The sequence below is a fragment of the Temnothorax nylanderi genome, unplaced genomic scaffold (genome assembly GCF_030848795.1).
Source record: "Temnothorax nylanderi isolate EJ_2023f unplaced genomic scaffold, tnyl_v1.0 TNYL_tig0052_pilon, whole genome shotgun sequence".
In the NCBI taxonomy this organism is placed as follows: domain Eukaryota; kingdom Metazoa; phylum Arthropoda; class Insecta; order Hymenoptera; family Formicidae; genus Temnothorax; species Temnothorax nylanderi.
Window position 1 is genome coordinate 90,608 of NW_027249114.1, and position 19,517 is coordinate 110,124.

Genomic DNA, 19,517 nt, shown 5'->3' on the forward strand with positions numbered 1-19,517 from the left:
TACGCGTACAAAATTGAAACAACGTCGTGAAATTAAGAGACTCTTCCAGAGTTCTGTTAAAAATTGATTTATTATTATAAGAGAAGAAGCCTGAACGTGGATGTAGACGCGTATAACAAAATTTGTTATATATCGATCAAATACACACTAAGAAAGGAAGGGAGAGAAAGAAATTATTTTATACAAATATAAGATATGATTTCTTTTTATTGTAACTTTATTCCTGCAAACTGCTAAATAACAGTGGTATTTTTAATACATAATACATAAAGTACACGTGGAAAGCGTCATAAAAGAATAATTACGAAAAAAATATTACTATGTTTCTAGTTATGCATAAAAATACAAGAACAGTGTGCTCTATATCAACGCCGCATCCACGCTTAATAGTTAACATATATATGTATAGTTCCATACAACATGTCGTCCTATATATTTGCCAAGCGTATAATAACAGCTTTATTAATATTTTATACGTGTAATCACGTTTTATACCGAGGGTTAAAGTAATCTTTTTAATATAACCATATTTTTTATCAGAATACGACGTGTAAACCCAGTTCTATTTCACGGACGTATGAAGAAGTTCAGAATTAAGCAAATATATATGCGTCAATGAATTGTAATATGAGTTGTGAATTTTGTTTTAAAGATTTCGACAATATAATAAACGTGATAATCATGTAATAAGAAATTATTAAATTACTCGATTATAAATTACTTGAGCACTTCCACAAAATGATAATTTCGAGAGAAGAATTACTTCTATGAAATGACAAAAAATTTTTATTTATCATAGATATTATAATTTTTTTACCACATTGATAAATGTGTAAATGTCTTACGTTTTCACAAAAGCTGCATTTTATTTACGCTGTTTTGTGAAATTGAAGATTTTATTTGTTAAAAGAGAAGTTTTATGAGAAATGTGACTGATTATTATGAATATTTAAAAGCAAAAAATGTAATGCAATAAATCGGTAACTTTAGGATATTTTTCTTATTAGTTTATTGATATTTGCTTTATTCTTTATTTTGGCAACACAGACTATATTGCTGAAAAATGCTCATTATAAAGACATCCCACAATTTTTTGTCATCAAAAGTATAATCGCACAATTCGTTGGCTCGTGAAATTATATGAGGAACAAAGATGTTTATAATTGTTTGCACATACACATTCAATGCTTCGATTCCTTATAAAAAGTAACCGTGCATGTCTTTCTCTCCCTCCTTCTCTCTCTCTCTCTCTCTCTCTCTCTCTCTCTCTCTCTCTCTCTCTCTCTCTCTTTCTCTCTTCATCATGTTATCTCGTATAATTATCATGATGCGACATTTTCACACTCTTAACAAGAAGTTGATAATTATATTCATTAACTTAATAAGAAATATGTACATTGTTATACAGACATTTTCGTTTATTGCGCAATAAAAGCATTTCTACTTCATGCATCATCTGCATGATAATTATTCACTTTAACAAAAAATAAACAGTAGTGGTATAACATAATTATATGGAAGAGAAATCTAAAAAATCTTTTCATTTTTATTTCGACTGTGATTTTTAAAAATATATTTTATCATTATACGTAAAGTAATTATTAACGTGCAATACGCGTGATTTAAATTTTATACATTAAACTACACATTTTCGGGCGTATTTTATAATATAAATAAATAAAATGAAAGATCCCTCCAAACAGAAGTAATTAATTATAATTTTCATTTTTAATAATGCTGTATTTTATGATTCATAATTAGGACATTTTTATAAGTAATCTTTTTATTTTTGTAGAACACAAGTATATGTACCTGATATAAAATAACTAATTATTTAATAACGAATTATGATGTTCTAGGATGTATAGCTTTCAAGAAACTTTCTATTCCGATATAAGTGCGAAAACATATCATTATTATTTAAATTTATGACTCTTTTGTCGTAACAGTCGATTAAGCTGATGACATTTAGCCATGTTTCGCAGAAATGATTAACGGTCGAAATAATTAAAATAATATGTTTAAAGTGACGCGTTAAATTGCGTTGAGTTATTAAAATTGTACAAAATTATCAAGCTAATTCTATAATCCGATCTGGCATTCGTCATTCTTTAATTGCCGCTTTTAGAAAATCATTTCCGCCCCGTCGTTTCCGTTCGAGCCTGCAATATTAAAAACTTTACAAATTACCGTGGCTGAGATCCACAGTTAAATCCACCACCCTAGATCGTAGATTACAGCAATTGTGGCGGAGAGATAGGAACGAAAGAGTGCGCCCCGGTGGCGGCGGTGGCGAGGGTGGAAATACGGAGGAAGAGTCTGGGCTGTTTCGAAACACGAAAAGAATCCACGGGAGGAAACGCGCGGATCGTAGGGAGATCCAAATACACGGCGGGAGAAAACATAGGGCCACGTTTCGCCATACAATACACACGTACGTGCGCGCGCGACGTTACGCGTGTGTGGCACGTTTTCCTCAGGCTACAGTCGTGCCGCTTTCCACGCATATACACACATGCGCGCGTACACATACGCACACACCACACGTACGTACACCACGAACACATGTACACGTACACACGTGCCACTCACACGTGCCCACGCGGGCCACACCGACGCATAGATTGCATACTTATGTCGGCACTGTGCACATAAAGTTAGGGGGGCGCGCGCTCTCCTTCGCTGCCGCACAAGAATAAGAAACACGGTAGCATACATAAACAAGAAGGTTGGGGATGCAGCAATTTAAAACGTACCCCGGAATTCCTCCCAGCGGAGTCGTAGAGCGGCCCTCCGTATTACGAATTCCTCCCCGCCCTGCCGGTGTCCTCCTGCATCTTACTGGGAATTTCGGTCGTATAAAGTGGTACTATGGGCGCGAGAAGCAGTGTATTAGCGGATATATCTGTCCGACGATCGCTACTTGAGATCCCTCGATCGTGGATTTCGATGACGTGTAATCGGTCGTACGCGGGAAGGTTTCTCTCGCGCGGATACAGTGCTCACGAATACGAGCGTTTTCGAATGAATTTATTCTTTTGATATGAGATGCCGCGGCACCATTGTGATTAATCGCAAGTAGAATCTGTTTAGATAGCAACATCTTATTCGTCTCGCGAGCGTGTCGACATGCTTGGGTCACTTCTCTAAACAAACGTATTTGTCTAATTCATTCGCGTTATTCGTAATAAAGGGTTAGATACAATGTTGTTTAACAGAATCGTAAGAAATGTGCATATGTTTCTTGATGAAATTTTTACACGAGGTATTATAAATATTCATAAATAACGCACAAAGTAGCGCGGCGCCATACACGTGGGACTAAACGTATCGCAGGATAGCGTTCGCACGGTACGTGGAATGCAACAGTACTGAAAAAACGAGAGATGCAATTCCCCGTAGAGATATTACACTTATTATGCATGAAACGTACGATTTTTAAGCAACTCGAATTTACAATCTTTAAACAGTTGTTCTAGTTTCATACGGCGCAATCAATTGTACTTCCGCAAATACAAATAAATATAACAGGGTTCCAGAAATATACTTTCCAAATTAATACGAAATATTTGCATACGGCAAAATAAATTTAAGTAACAAATTGTAAACGTACTTGTTTTATAAAGAATTAATACGTAATACTAAAAATTATCAATATCAGCAAATACTGAATTTCGTATCTTTCTCATCATTTATGGAAGCAATAGTTCGCGTCAGACTGAAAGTATAAAAAGAAATTTTGAAATATAAAAAGAAGCTTTGAAATTCACAAATTGCATATGAGATATTCTGTTATAAATTTTCCGTTATAAATTTGTGTTATTCCTGACGATACCTACACAATCTACTGATACATCACCGACGTGACGCAGAGGGTAGGTGGGCCTTAATCATAGCGCTCGCAAAACTTAACCGAACAATGCCGGCACACGAATCCTTTCACGGTATTACCTATTATAGAGATCAGCGCCGGCATCAGCGCGGATAAGTCAAATAACATTAACAATGGAGAATTTCAAGTTACTTCAGCGTTGTGAATCGAGCGATTGAGTGTTTGAACGGCGGTGTCGCCTCGGGCGGCTGTGTTTGCAGATATAAGGGACTCGGGCCGGGGTCTCGGCGAGTTGGGGGAGTTCAATTGGTGGCAGCAATCCTAGTAATGTACCCGTGGGGCCGTGTCAAAGTGCTCTCTGCAAGAGCACGACGTTGCATTCTGCATTCTACACCTTCATTCTTAGGAGCGTGGCACGGGGGAGGGGGGGGGGAGGGTAGGTAGACGGAGGATGGAGGGCGGTACGAGCGAAGATAGGAAACGGCGATTCCTATTGGAATCCACTTGTCCTTCATCTTTCGACTTATCGATAAGATAACAAAGATACCTGCGGGAAATGAATAATTTAACAGAGTTGACAAATCGTGAATATTTGAGCGGTGGAACTGAAATTCAGGGAAGGGGGCAGGGTCATGTGGAAACGGGTCATATGTGGAGGCTTCTCGGGTACGAGCAGCTGTAAAATGTGTGACGAGATATATACGTATTGTTTGTACCGACAACTGCGCGAATCGAGGGTCTTGTGGTGTCTCGCGAATAATTTATATAATGGTGTTACTTGGTAAAAATATTAGAGAGAAAGAAAGAGAGAGAGAGAGAGAGAGAGAGAGAGGGGAGAGGGAGAAGAGAGAAAAAGGATATATATGAATATCGTTTACATACAGAAAAAAAGATTGTGTCTCGTTTATATGCAAATCATTCGGCTTCAATAGAAGTGATCGATATTATCGTATCAGTATGCATATAATTTGATTTACCGAAAGATACCTTAGAAGTACCATATCGCATACTGGAGTTCGATGGAGCGTGAATACGGGCCCTCTCCTCGTATAATCCGGCGAGGACTGTTATAAAGGTGGGAGACGCAATCTCTGCAATAGCCGTTTTCTTATTCCGCGGAGAGATTACTTGCCGCGGTTAATGGCGCCGCGCGAAATCCGGCGATTTAATTGAATGTAGGTAGCGACGACCGCTGGCATACATTTTAATTCTGCAGACGCGCGGCGACGAATAGGCCTTCAGTCTTTTCGCACCTCCGCGCCCCGGCGACTTCGCTTTAAAAACCGACGGCTAAATAATGTATATCACAGCGGCGAGAGCGGGCGGTAAAACAGTTATAAAAACACCGGCAACTACGTTAGGATCAATTATTTAGGATGTACAGCTCCGTAAAGAGAGAGTAGACCAGTCGTAAAGGGGGCGGAAGAAAGTAGCGCTCCTAGGACGGGTTTGACGGGAGAAGGGAGAGGCGGAAGCTACCACGGGAGTTATAAAGGTTGCAGTTAAAAGTTCCTTGAATTATCAAGGGATTGACTAGCCAGCGACATAGTTGACGGCTTATTTTAAAATGACACGCTGAAATTTCAATTCCGCGATATTCGCCGCGATCGAAAATATATCCCGCTTCTAATTAGTTGCGAATTGATCCTTTCCATTCTCTTTAACACAACTGATTTTTAAATCATACGCGCCGATTGCTTATCATATGTTACGAAATAACGGAAAATGGTCTTTTTTACTTCAACTTTTTTACATCTGATATGTTTAAGACTAGGCGAGAAAGAAATAAGATGTGATGAGAGAGGAAGGGAGGGAGGGAGAGAGAAATTAAACGTATATGATCAATTTTATCGAAGAGGATATAAGGAAAGCTAACGGGTTTATATAACACATGTATTCTGTTACTTGCTAGAAAGAACTTCATGGCCAGTTGAATATTTTGTAAAATTATGTATATAGGAACCCTCTTCTTTGATTTAATTTAATGAAAGGAAGGGCGGTCAATCATAGATGATAAATAAATAATATGACACGTTTAATGAAGAAAAAATTACAATTAAATCTGCAAACATTGATACAAGAGTAATACAACTACTTAAGAAACATTCGATATTTCACAATTTGCAAATATAAAGCAGAGTTTATAGTACATTTGTCATTTATATACGGTGTTATATGCATATAATTGAATTTAGAATGTCTTTTTTCGTGACTTTTATGATTTCGCTGCATTATCTTTGCACATAGGTGTTAATGTGTCGAGATCAGCTGAAGTAATGAAAAAGTTTGTCGTCAATGGATCGAAGCTGTCATACATAAATTTCTGTAAATTATTAGAGAGCACGTATAATTTTCGAGACTCATTATCGATAACTACATCCTGAGGAAACACTAATGTTGTGTTGTCCTGCGCCACCAATTCTGCAAACAAAAATTACGCGTAATTTTTACATAAAAAATACGAATTTATATAACAGTGAAATAGATTATAATTATTTATTATTTATTTAATTTTGTTAAAATATTTTTAATTGTGTTTATAGAAGCTAGCGATGGTGGAGTATTTCAACGAAAGGTATATACGTATACTTTGCTATTTGTGGACTTTAGAGACATCTCTGATGAAATATATGAACTACATTGTAGATCATTACAATATTATAAAATTTTGTCGAATGATACAAATGGTGTAAAATTTTGCAACTTGCTAAATATTAATTATTTTTGAAACTTAATGCATTGAGAGATAAATGATTAATATTATCAGTTAATAAAAGATAGTAATAAGTTAACTTTATAAAATCTTTCGTCGTGTAAGGGGATTCTATTAGTAACTTGACAAAAATAGAAAATCAGATAAAAAGTTAATATATGTTGATGTTATTATTTTTCTGTTATAAAAAATTGATATATGTATTTATATAAATGCAAATATAGTTAATAATTTTATCGTATAATACTTACTGAATGTTTCCGGATTCAATTCCTTCGTAATATCCCAACACGCGATACCGTTTCTGTTTACCTGAGCAAAATAGTTAATACATGTTTTCGGGTCAATAATAGAAGATGGTCCTTGCGTCAATGGTCCCTTGGTACCAACAATGTGGAAATTACTGTAGACCCCTGATTTTTTCAATTGATTGTCCTGCAGAATATCCGTAGGCACAGAAAATTCCGTGATACCGGCCATGGAATGGAAATAAAGCATTCTATTCCCATCGGTATTAATCGGTGTTAACGACATTCCAAAAACACCGTCAGTCCACTGGAAGTTATAGCCGCTAATATTGAAGTCACCTGTCAGAATAATTACCAGAAACAGTCAAGCTTATCACAAGACAATAAAATAAATTTTAACGAAAAAAAAGTCTTATCTGTTATCTTTGAAAATTAGTCAGATTAGTCTTTCGATTAATGGCTTGAAAACCTAACTACGATGCATGGATAATATATAATATTTTTTTTACATTACCGTTCAATGGATCGAAATGGAAGAAGTGATGATTAATCCGCCAAGAATCGTTCTTTTCCCAACTGTACACCACTATGCCATATCCGCCTAAGTCACTCATATACGCGTATGCTTTGTCGCATTGTCCCGGTGCAACATCGACCGCAAGATCGGCAATGAAAGACTCCGGCTTTACATCCGTATCTTTCAAGGTATATCTACGTATAATCTACAATGCGTACAGATGGATAAATGAAATAACTTGCAATACAAATTCGAGACGTATAGAAACACATATTGATAGATTTCTGGAATTAATATCGATTGTAGACATTTATAATTTTTGATAAACAATACCATGTTTGTTTTTAAATCGATAACGATAAGTCTCATCGGTCGCACGACTTTGAAGTCCCCCAAAATATCGTCTACTCCTGTGTCAAGACCCCACATACGATCGCAAGCATCGATTCTGAGACGGAATATGTTTACGAGGCCATCAGGTGAACTAATGTTATTTGCTTCAAGATCAGGATACGGTATTAAGGCTGGACTGTCTATATAAATTATTAAAAATGATATAATAATAGGTGAACTTGACCATCTATGAAAATAACACAAATAGTGAAATGCGCCTTTTAACGGTCGGACTGGATCTTTATGTCTAATAATATTTTTGCGTATACATCTTTTTCCAGCTCGACAAACTGCGTACCGAGTAATGTCGGTTGAAACACAGTCTCAAGCCAAAGTGGAAAATAGTAAACGTGATTAAATTGATAATCAATTTAATATTATATCAAACATAAACTTGGCATTGTATACATCGCAAAATTTGCGTAATATAAAACAAGTGTACGTTATACGTACTTTAGTAAACTTTGTTTAGCTATATTTACTTACGCTTGTTGTCGCTCATTGAAAAGCTATTTAAAGTAGCTAAAACACCTTTCTTCCACCGCGGTACCGTGACGAACATTTTTTTGTGCCAAATGGCCAAACCTAATGGCATGTTATTTTCCGGAATGTAATCGCCGGAAGCTATGTACTCGTTTCGGATGGTATCATTTGGAAGTTTGAATTCGACCTGCTTCCACGAATAAACGGTATTAAAGGTGTGACCGGTTGCCATGGCCAGGCAGGCCAGGAACAGCAAGTAGAACATATCTGCAAAAAAATCAATCTTCGTACAAATAACGATTATTGCAAGCGTAATTGTATAGCCTGCAACCTTTAGTCGATATAATGTAGAATTGTAGACTAAAGTATAAAAATATCTGCACATAGTGAATAATTTTTAACTAGAAAAAGTATAATTATAAATTTTTATTTATTCTGACACGAAATTAAATGTTGAGTATCTGTAATGCTCAATCATAATATAATCACAAGTGACTATCACTCTTAAGCATTGGATACAATAACTAATAATATACACTTAACAGATAATTCTTTGTAATCACTGCAAGACATATCGTTTATATGAAGAAAATGATTATATGACAACAATGATTATGATTTATTAGAGATGCACATGCACGTATTAAAATCAGGAAACTGGAAAATCAGAAAAATCATGTTGATATTTATGCGTATCAAGAATATCTATTTTTATAATATTTATATAATATGAACTTGCATTGTTTACTACTATGTAGAATTAAATCTAAATTTCACGATTATTTTAACCAGATGTAAGATGAGAATATTTGCATTAATTTATAATTTTCTATTATTTAATCTATAATATTCTTTGTTATGTCTATAAGAAATCTATACAGGATATTGATTCAGAACTTGTAAATGTCAATGTCAGCGTCCATGTCAATGTCACAAGGTGGTGCCTGAATATTTTTACCACGGTATTCCCTACGGCAAGATACAAATTGAAGCAACTTTTTTTTCTGAGAAGAACAGGTTCTTCTCACAGAGATTTACAAGTTCTCATTCTAATCTGTAGCGCAGCTGCTTATGAAAATGTAGAAATATAAATATTATTTTTGAATTATATGCACTTGAAGATGACGAACAGAATTAAGTTTTAAATTAAATTTAAGTATTAAAAAATACCAAAATAGAATTCTTTATTTAACATTACATAAGTTTTATTTGAACAAAAATATTATATTAAAACTTTAATTATATAAAGTTCTTTAATATTGAATATTGCTATTGTAATATAATGGATCCTGAAAAGAAAGATATCGCAATCAAGTTTTAATTATAATTATATATGTTACATTAAATTCAGAAAATATCAAAATATAAAGCAATAAAGAATATACATACTTATTATATATATATATATATATATATATATATATATATTCAGATATAATGAGATTAGATCAAGTTTCCTGATTTTATCGATTATCTATAGTGTAGATTTATATTTAAGAATGAACTTATTGTTTCAAATACATGGAAAAAGATTGCTTAACGTAATTGCTAAAATACTCACTGCTTAAACTGGTAAAGCGGCCTTCTCTGGAACGAAACAAGATAGAATGACGCTATAACACATCGGTATCGGCTTTTATACCTTCTTCCAGTCGTAAGTGTCGATGACTCTGGTATAAGAAAATGTATACGTAGATACTGGATAAAATATTTAAAAAATGCAGTCTAAACTTTGGATGGGCGGATTAATAACAAAACTATGCACGTCGTTTTCAATTAATTTTGAATAGATTTTTAAAAATTGTTTCTGGATATATTTCTTTTTATGCATATTTATGCTAATTTATGCAAATAAATATTTCTCTTTCTTTCATTTTCATTCTCTCCGTAATGCTCTTTCTAATACTCTTACTTTAAATAGTCATTACTAAATTATCACATAATTCGTTTATGTCATAAAGACAAGATATAAATTAAATACTAATACTGATACTAATATTAATATTTTTGTGTAAATTTTGTATACTTTTTTCAACTCAGTAAACTGCACGCCGATTATTTGTCGGTTTTACAGCTTTTTGTTAGAACAATAAATCCATAATATACTTAAAATTGATAATCGCTGTGTTTTAAGATCGATAAGTAATCGACGCGCAGTTTACTGAGCTAGAAAAAATACACAACACAGAAATATTATTATTAGGCTACCAAGGTCCAGTCCGACCGAAAATGGCATCTTTTCTAATTCATTATTAGATTTATATTGGTCCTGTTTCATTTATTATAATTTATTTTAATATAGTAAGAGGATTATTCTTTATAACTAGCGTTGTAGGAATAATAATGATACATTCAAAGTTTTAAGGAAACGCTGAAAATCCAGAATTATTAGAGCAAAATGATTTCCGGTAACAATCAGATATTAAAATTAAATTATTAATATTGGAGCAATAACTTTATATATTCTTTTAATGATTAAATTGTAAATTAATTTAAACAAATTAAAATTATATTGTGTTGCTCACGTAATTTTATTATGTTTGTAAAGTTTGAACGACTCTTTTATTCTGCATCGCCGATAATTATGATTGTAACTGCGTCCGCGTTGTCTGAAGGTTACCTTTAGTTCCTAGACCAAAAGATTACAAATAGCTACATGATAATCGTAAATTATTCACGATTTATTTAATTGCGCAAGTTGAATGGAAGGATTTTATCGCGTAAGGTGTTGTTCAATCATAGAACAACAAACGTAACCATTTCTAAGAACGATCTGCGGCAAAGTCCGGAAAATAAATCTCACATAGTATTTGCCACGAATATAATAATAAGATATCAATTTTTCAAGCATTTATATGTATAATATGTTACATGTGAAGAAGTAGAAGTGATCGGTAGTATTGATATCAGATATTTTGCACAATAACGATAATCGCGAAAGAGATACAATTATAATGTTTGAAGAATTAAGGAAAACATAATATTGTCGCTTTTGAGTTTTATTAAGTATTTAATAAATAAAAATGCTTTTCTTACAAAAACAAATTTCTATTTATATACATAAACATTCAGTAAAAGGTCTTACATGATAATCATTAATCACGTATATACTTATTCGTTTGGCAGTAAAAATATATAATTAATACTTGCTGCTAAATCTTACGTTTTTCTTCAGAACTTCTTGAAGAACGCAGTAATACTATCATATACTTTTCTAAAAATATTTTTTGTTATATTTTCTATAAAATATCAGCTTTAAATTATAATATTATGAAAAATATGAGTTAGAAACGCGCGTGACAAGATGAATAATCATAAAGCGAATTTTTCTAATATTACGAAAGTAACTACTTTCGTAATATAATAAATAGAATTTCTAAATATATGTTTGCTTTATCCTAGCGCTTGAACAACACGCGTTTGCGCGCGTGTATATGCGTTCGCACTTTTTCTGAAATATGTGATGGTAGTTTTTCTTTAGATTGTCGCTTCTGCTTCGAAATCTCCACGTTTTTCTTTCAACTTACGCTTCCTGCATATAAAAAAACAACAACTTTAATTTAGACTATACTCAAATCACATATTTGAATATAAACGGTAATCTTTAACGATATTTGTATTCTATATACGAGCATATATTAAATTATTTTTTTAAATAATTTGCACATAAAAAATACAAAGAGCGTCCTAAATATCATCAATTTTGCCACGTGTCATTGTTCCATTTATATTATTTACGAAACGACGAAATTTTTTACGCGGAAATTGATAGGGCATAAAAATATCAATATTCATCTACATGCAATATACATATGCATATATATATATATATATGCTCATGTATAGAAACCGATAATACTTAATGTAAAAGTGTTTTCTTTACAAAAGGACATTTTTATGCAATTTATGTATGCCAAAAATTTGTTATACTTACTTCCCGAATTCTTCGCCGTCTTGAAGCGTTTCCGGTAATGTACATCCGGCAGTTTCCGGTAATAATAGGCATAATGAGGACCCAATCAATGGCAAAATTCCGAATATAGTGGGTGATAGCCACGTTTCGTAGTAATTCTAAAATAATATCTACAATTGGTAATCTAGAAAACTTAGTAGCTGGTGACTTTCGTTATGTGTTTAGTATATAAAATTACGACAACAATTTAATTCAAATCTCCATGTAAATGGGAAACGAGATGTTATTTGTTAACATCTATATTTACAAATCGACTCTATAATTAAACTTACCAAAGACACTACAAAGGGTGCTAAGATAGAGCCTACTCTAGCACACATGCTACTCGCGCCGATTCCGATGTTTCTCACGACTGTAGGAAACAGTTCTCCGGAGAAAAGGTAGACTGTTGTAAATGACACCGACATGCCGACAAGACCGATGCATGCCAAGAGCAGTCTTAGCCATGCCATATCTATGGAAAATGAATTACCGATGTATCTTAGACGATTTATTACTTTATATGTAGATATCTCGTTTATCGTAAATTTTCTTTGCCACTTAACAATAGGATGGAACTTTTTTCGTCATCAGTCCATTGGTCGATCCATTTAAATTTAGATCGTCAACCAATAAATAGAGAGATTTTACCAGAACGGAAAATACTTTAACACACTTACAAAATAAAGGTAAAATAACGTGTAGTAGATATAGTAACAATAATTTTTGTGCAGAACTCGTTCCACTGATCAAAAACGTTACAAGAAAATTCAAAAAGTTACAAGAAAATAACAATAAATTTATGTATGATTTCTTACCATTTGAGACGAAGATTAAGAATAGACAGGCCACACCGCTTATAGAATTGCTGCAAATCAGGGTAATCCGTCGACCCAATGCATTCATTGCCCACCAAGCGACGAAATTCCCAGGAACCTGTATGGCACCGGATACTGCGAAATTAATGAAAATATCGCCACCGACTTGGCCAATGTACTGTGATATGCCAAACAAACCCATTCCGCAAACCATCCAATTAAAGAAAATAGAGAGTGACTTCACTCGCATGTTCGGCGTGCGAAGCAAGTCGAAAAACGAAGCCTTGTAATCTAGAGTAGATTTCTTAAGATTCTAAAATATAAAAGCGAATGTTACAGTTAAGGGAATAAAAGGGAATTAATTTCTTGGAAAATTTTTCCTGTTCTTCTTGATTATATTCCGTACGTTTGGATCTATTTTGTCGAAATGTTTCAATAAATAGAATTGTAACTCTTACCTGGTGCAAGCAATGTTTCCTGACTATTTCGGGAATGTCTATATTTTCCACTTTATTAACATTGGCCCCCTTTCGCAATATCTCGCATGCTTCTCTCTGCTTTCCCATAGCTAGTAACCATCTAGGTGATTCAGGTATTATCCACCAATAACTTAAAAGAATAATGGATGGAAGTGTGATGGCAATCTGTAGTTGTTGCCAATGTCGAAACCAGAATGCGAGTCCTGCCAGCGACATATGGCCTAAACTGTATGGAACTTGATATAAAACGGTGATGGCGGCACGCCATTTTGTACCTACTATTTCCATACCTGAAAAATATTTTTAAAAATGCTCATTATATTGACTTATCTTGTTAGCAAAAAAATTTGTTTTGAATATAACATTTAAATTGACATTGTAAATACTGATTTTTATACAAATAACAACGAGATTTTCATAACGATTTTTTCCACCGTTAAAAGTTGCCAAGGTCTGTTTTTTTTTTATAATCTTAATACTCTTCTAAATAAAAAACCACTTACAGATAACGTAACTAGTAACCATCGTGCCTCCAGTGGCTAAGGCACTTAACAACTTCAATAGTAATAATGCGTAAAACCAAGGTACCACGGCGCATCCAATACCTGACAAAAGTTGAAGAACAATAGAAACTATCAGCGGCGTTTTCCTGCCATATCTGTGAATATTCGTATATTTTTCATTTCCTTGTAACTGTTTTACGATTTGAAATCATATATTCAATAATACGGGTATTACTTGCCTGTCTGCTAAACTGCCAAAGATTATGTTGCCGAGAAGTATTCCAAACATAAGAATGGACTGTTGAATATTCGCATAATGCGTTCGATCACAGACCAGATTCCACTGAAACGGTAACAGTTTTTTACTTTTCTAAATGAATTTTCAAACCGGTAAACAAAAGGGAATTTCGTCGCTCGACTACATCTTACAAATTGACGAATACGTTTGTTTATATTCTAAAACAATGATTTTCGAACTCATATACTTACTTGTGATATAATGGTCTCGGGAAATAATGTCCTATCGTATTCCCATTCCGTGCATTTTATCAGTGTGCCGTTAACATTGGCTGTGCATTGGTCCTTGGAATATTCCTCTGTAGTAGCAGGTTCTGTGCAGTTGTAATCTTGATGAGGCGCCATAAAAACGATCGCTAATTGATGCCACGCTACCGGAAATTTGACCAAAGACATCGCCAGGCAGATGATGATTTGCCACCTGCCGAGATTGCCGATCGCGGCCTGCACGGCGTCCACACTTGCGTTAGAATCGACATGATCGTCCTTACCGTTAGGAACTTGCTTGGTATTCACGTGTGCTGCAATTTAAGGAGACACTTTTTTTTATTTGTAAACTCACATTAAATTCTATTAATTGAAGGTTTTAAGTTTTTACTGGTTCTATCCTAGGTTACGACGCCGATCTCGATTGCGAGTTTTTGCAGAAGGGTTTGTTATTTTCACGTGTAGAAATAAATTACACATAAATTATTCTTGTTTCTCACATACGGCGATATAAACCAAATGACAATAAATAATGATGCAGCTTAATACAATTAGTAATCGTAAGACGTGCTACATTCTTTTTATTATTGTGATAAAATATACGATGCAAATTTTTTATTGCATGGAATCTTTATCTGCATGATCTTTATCGCTTTTGAAAAATTTTTTGCGCATTGTAGGTATACGTTGTAATTACGCAAATTATTTACACTTGATTTTAATTACAAATTTATTGCATTATGCAATGGTTAAGTTGATTTACAACTTCTCAATCAGTTTTGTATAATTGGGCGCTATCAGCTACGTCATTTGGTAATGTAATACAAGATTATTTGTCGAGCTTCGTATAAAAAAGAGATGCGCATACGCATTATAAAAGTCAACACATATATAAGATTATATACAATTACAAAGACTTCCACATTAAGAAATTTTTGTACTAGCGTAAAATTAACATAAAATTGTAACCTTCTTAATAATTGTATCTAATGTAGTAATATTGCAATATTTATACAAACACATATTTACATTCTGCTGTAAAAATTTATCTTGTCTAAAATCGTATAAAATCATCATTTCGATTCGAAGAATGAAATATCATTCACTTCGTTAAAAGAAAATCTGTTTCTAATACAGATATTTTTATTTAATAAGAGCAATGGAATTTGTAAGAGTTTAAACGAATTTATCATTACGAATCTATCAGATTGATTAGGTTGATTAAGCAATTTACACTGAAATACATCTGCATTGGAAGTGCATTTACATCAGGAACATATCTCTTTGCCATATTTTATTTGCACAACAGGTAATTTATGACTGTCAACACATATAATGATTTCCAGAAAATGGTAACAAGCATGTGTAATGTGTAGTATGAAAACAATCGCCCGTTTACATAGAAAATCTAATAGGAATTAAAAAGACAAGTCCATTAGTTCATAGATGAGAAAAACAATGTGTGATTTTCCTCGTTCAGTACTAGAGAATCAAAATTAAATCATCAATCCGTAATTACAATTGTCTGGCGCAGCAGCTGCGTAATAAAAAGTTTAACCTTGCTTGTTCATGACAAATGATTCATAAATATTTATAAGTTAAACAGTTAAGTACTCTCTCTTTCCTTTTTATGCATATTTCCGAGTAATGAGATCTGAGAGTAAGCATTAAATGATTTTCTCGATACTCGACACAGGTAAATTTTCTTGATATTATAAAGGTATTTTTTTAAATATTATATATACGGAAAGGGCGGCAAAAATTTATCCGAAATCAGTTTTTAAGTACGTTGTTAAAAAGTAAAGAAATTAAAACCGATAACGAAAGAAATCATAAAGAGATTAATGACTATTTTTCACTTCTGTAATTAAATGTTACGTATATTGCCTTCTATATTGCTATGTATGAGAGTAATCATGCGAAACGCCTCTCACAACAATTGATACTTTGCTGATGTTGCTGACAATCACTGACAGTAGAACCGAAATATGTATTACGGCGTAAAATGACGACGAAACCAGTTTACAGAAAGAAAAAACGCTTTAAAGAGTGCATGTAAACCATAAAATGAATGCTAACCTCGAGACACCAAGAAGATAACCTTCGATCTTGGGCGCTCCAACTTACATCGACATCCTTCTTCGGCGACTCGAAAGGTCAGTCTTGCCTTTCAAGCTGCCATGTCTCAGTCATGCGATACAGATTTATCCTAACGTTATTATATATGTACGCGCCGAAATAAATCGTTCAAATTTTAATTTGAGAAATTTTTAACAAAATTTGGAGTCGACTTTTTGCCTTACGAAAACAGGAAGGTGATATACTGATAAACTATCGTTTATCGTAGCTTTCGAATTTTACCGTATTTACATCGAAGTTACTATAAAAATACCTTTATGTTTGAAACAAATGTTTAAACCATGTTTTAAACATTACATTATTCTAACATGCATTGCTTTTAAACATAAACAAATGTTTAAAAGATACTTCCTTTTTTTAAATTTGATACGATTTTAAAACTGATTTCGAGTACGCTATGATTCGTGTATAATGACAAAATTTATTTTTTCAAAATTCCACGAAAGAATTATATATAAAATATTAAATAAATACAAAAAGAAAGCTAATAAAATGTGAGAAATAAAAACATCTAAACAAAAAGCATTTTTAAAATTTAACTTAAGGTGCTGTTGAAATCTATAATCTATGAAATTAACTAAAAAAATTTGATTCTGTTTTCTATTCCTTTTCTTTCTTCTCAAAGTATTCAATTCGATTTAATATAATAAGCAGGTGCATGAATTTAATACTTATTTCTATGGGATCGGGTTTTATAATATTGATGATCGCTTTAATTTAATTTGTTATCAAGAAACGTACCATATTCGGAAGCGTTTGTTTTCGTCTTCTTCATATCACTGTCTGCTTCCACGTTCTGCTAAACTTTTATTTTTTTTTGTATTCAGATATCTGTAACATTGGATAGTAAAATATATAAATACGTGAGTGATAAGTTGAAGACATCGGTTAGCAATTATTTTTTAGATGAATACGATGAATAATTTTTATATACACGTACATAGTGGTGTGATCGTATTTTTCTATTTCTAATCTCTTTTCTCCTTTCACCTACTCCCCTACTTCTTCTACCTCTCCTACTTACAGTTCAACAAGAAATTGTTTTTCGCAATAACGGACATTCCTCGACTCGCTCAATAGTAACCGGTGTGTGGTATCAATGTATAATGGTTATAACTTGCAGATTAATTATTATTATTCGTTGTGATTGTACCAACATTTCGACTTTTCTAACGGAATAGAAATCGCAGAACTGATGACAGAGTCCTCAAACCATGCATATGTATACATGCTTTACACGAGTAATTACACACCTTGTTGTATTAGCATTACTTTTTATCTCATTCGAATCGCGAAGATAATTTTCAGTTTTTCTCAGGTATCAGATAAGTTATGACTTAAGTACATATCAGCACAGAACATAGATAAAACAGCAGTTACGATTTACATAATTAGGTAGCGCATTTTTCGCGAAAATAGGTCTTGAAAAGCGATGATCAATATTTGTATAGTTATACGTCGTACAGAATGATAGGACGTTGAACTTGAACGAAGAGAAAGAAAAACAGAAATGGAAAGGAAGCAGCAAACCCCGTTATGAAGGGCACAGAAAATGTTGGTGTTCCAATGACTCCTCTCGCAGATACAACTTTTCTTCGCTGTTATTACCGCGTTATTACTGTTATCATGCCTGCTGAGGCCCAATTATGATTTACGTGCGGAAATCACAGGCGATATGTAGTCACAAAAATCTGCAACTTTGAGCAGATTTCTTGCACACCCAATCTCTGTAGTTCGCATTTTTTTAAGTACATAATTAAGGTTGCAAGAAACATGAAACTATAATTTGCAAGGAATATGCATTCTTTCACGACATTTCTCCACGACAAGCAAGATGAGGATTTAAAAGGAGGATTTAATGCGAATTAAACTTTAAGAACGTAAATAAATATTAATCTTTTATTGATTTCAAGTGGACTTTAACAGAACTTTAATAGAACTTTTAATTTCTGGCTATTATATATTATAATATCAAAATAATTAAAAAATTGTAATAAATGCTTTCCCTAGACACATTTTCATGAAAAAAAAATGAATTTTTAAAATATATCAAAAAACCTTTTATTAAAATTAACGCGAGTTATGGAAAAACCGAATTCCAATAATAAATTATATAATGTAAAATAAATTTCTATTTTTTTATATTATTTAAACTGACATGAGATATATATTATTGATAACAATTAATTTCTTAGTATCCAAGAAATTTTAAATTATCTAAACCTATTGGATATCGACAAAATTAAAAAAAAAAAGATCCGTAAAGATATATCGACTTGTCACGCACATAAGATGTACTAATTGAACGACGCAGCGCATAAATTCGAATGGTGCCATGCTTACTCATAAATCCGGTTGGCTTACAAGATCGAAAGCTGGACTTGGCGCACTCGCGTAATGTCACATTAATAAGAGCGTTATTAGAAAATGAGTTTGTTCGTATTCTCGCTTGCAAATCGTGCGAAACCGACGGCTCAAGCGTAACGACTATCGTATACTCGAAGACGCAAGTCAAGAAAAGTCTTTCAAGCCGCTTGTGTTGTCTACCGAAGAGGAGGGATGCCGGCGCCAAACGTCACGTCGGGACATGGCGCCGTTACATAGGAGTGCAAAAAATACGCATCGAATTTGCAACCTGCAATTTTACGCGCGTGAGATGATAGAAGTGCATCTCCATGGCATCTTCCCGGATCGGTCACAAAGTTAATCGTGGAATATTAATTCCGGATCTGTTCGTTTTAGTTGCATTTTCAATATTTTGCGCCGATGTTTTCCTTCAAAATTTGAATTATGTACTCGTTATGAGCATCTATTTTATATAAAATGCGAAAATTTTACGCACAAACAAAATACGGTTAATATGGACTTTTGTTAAAATTAACGCTTATGTTGTAAAAGTTATTTCCAATGAAAAAGTGATTTTTAAAAATTTTTCT

At 33.3% G+C, this 19,517-nt stretch overlaps 2 protein-coding genes across 7 annotated transcripts; both read right to left on the reverse strand.

Moving 5' to 3' along the window:
• Positions 1–5,850: 5,850 nt before the first annotated feature.
• On the reverse strand, positions 5,851–9,779 carry Y-f (yellow-f). Of its 2 annotated transcripts, none has more exons than XM_071706414.1 (6): positions 9,748–9,779; positions 8,190–8,453; positions 7,644–7,843; positions 7,308–7,515; positions 6,797–7,132; positions 5,851–6,253 (listed from the first exon to the last, which is right to left on the reverse strand). In XM_071706414.1, the coding sequence occupies exons 2-6, from the start codon at positions 8,449–8,451 to the stop codon at positions 6,048–6,050; spliced, it is 1,212 nt and encodes a 403-aa protein (XP_071562515.1). In that variant the 5' UTR covers positions 8,452–8,453; positions 9,748–9,779; the 3' UTR covers positions 5,851–6,047. The 2 variants fall into 2 exon arrangements, with proteins under 2 accessions (XP_071562515.1, XP_071562516.1); XM_071706415.1 differs by lacking the exon at positions 9,748–9,779 and adding an exon at positions 8,730–8,861.
• Positions 9,780–11,169: 1,390 nt separating this feature from the next.
• Positions 11,170–19,081, reverse strand: LOC139772604 (organic cation transporter protein). Of its 5 annotated transcripts, XM_071706418.1 has the most exons (11): positions 18,925–19,081; positions 17,323–17,412; positions 14,428–14,756; positions 14,178–14,281; positions 13,939–14,093; positions 13,415–13,725; positions 13,155–13,269; positions 12,957–13,091; positions 12,432–12,613; positions 12,121–12,257; positions 11,170–11,718 (listed from the first exon to the last, which is right to left on the reverse strand). In XM_071706418.1, the coding sequence occupies exons 2-11, from the start codon at positions 17,354–17,356 to the stop codon at positions 11,664–11,666; spliced, it is 1,557 nt and encodes a 518-aa protein (XP_071562519.1). In that variant the 5' UTR covers positions 17,357–17,412; positions 18,925–19,081; the 3' UTR covers positions 11,170–11,663. The 5 variants fall into 5 exon arrangements, with proteins under 5 accessions (XP_071562519.1, XP_071562517.1, XP_071562518.1 ...); XM_071706416.1 differs by having other exon boundaries at positions 12,957–13,269; XM_071706417.1 differs by having other exon boundaries at positions 12,957–13,269; positions 18,946–19,074.
• Positions 19,082–19,517: the final 436 nt, after the last annotated feature.

Excerpts from the sequence above, each read along its gene's own strand:
- Y-f (XM_071706414.1), bottom strand. The coding sequence starts at position 8,451 with ATGTTCTACTTGCTGTTCCTGGCCTGCCTGGCCATGGCAACCGGTCAC. Across the intron at positions 7,844-8,189 it reads TTCAATGAGCGACAACAAGC|ACAGTCCAGCCTTAATACCG; the intron begins GTAAGTAAATAT and ends TAATTTATATAG. Across the intron at positions 6,254-6,796 it reads ATTGAATCCGGAAACATTCA|AATTGGTGGCGCAGGACAAC; the intron begins GTAAGTATTATA and ends TTTTGTTTGCAG.
- LOC139772604 (XM_071706416.1), bottom strand. The coding sequence starts at position 17,356 with ATGAAGAAGACGAAAACAAACGCTTCCGAATATG. Across the intron at positions 14,282-14,427 it reads CCGAGACCATTATATCACAA|TGGAATCTGGTCTGTGATCG; the intron begins GTAAGTATATGA and ends TTACCGTTTCAG. Across the intron at positions 13,726-13,938 it reads GGTTACTAGTTACGTTATCT|GTATGGAAATAGTAGGTACA; the intron begins GTAAGTGGTTTT and ends AATATTTTTCAG.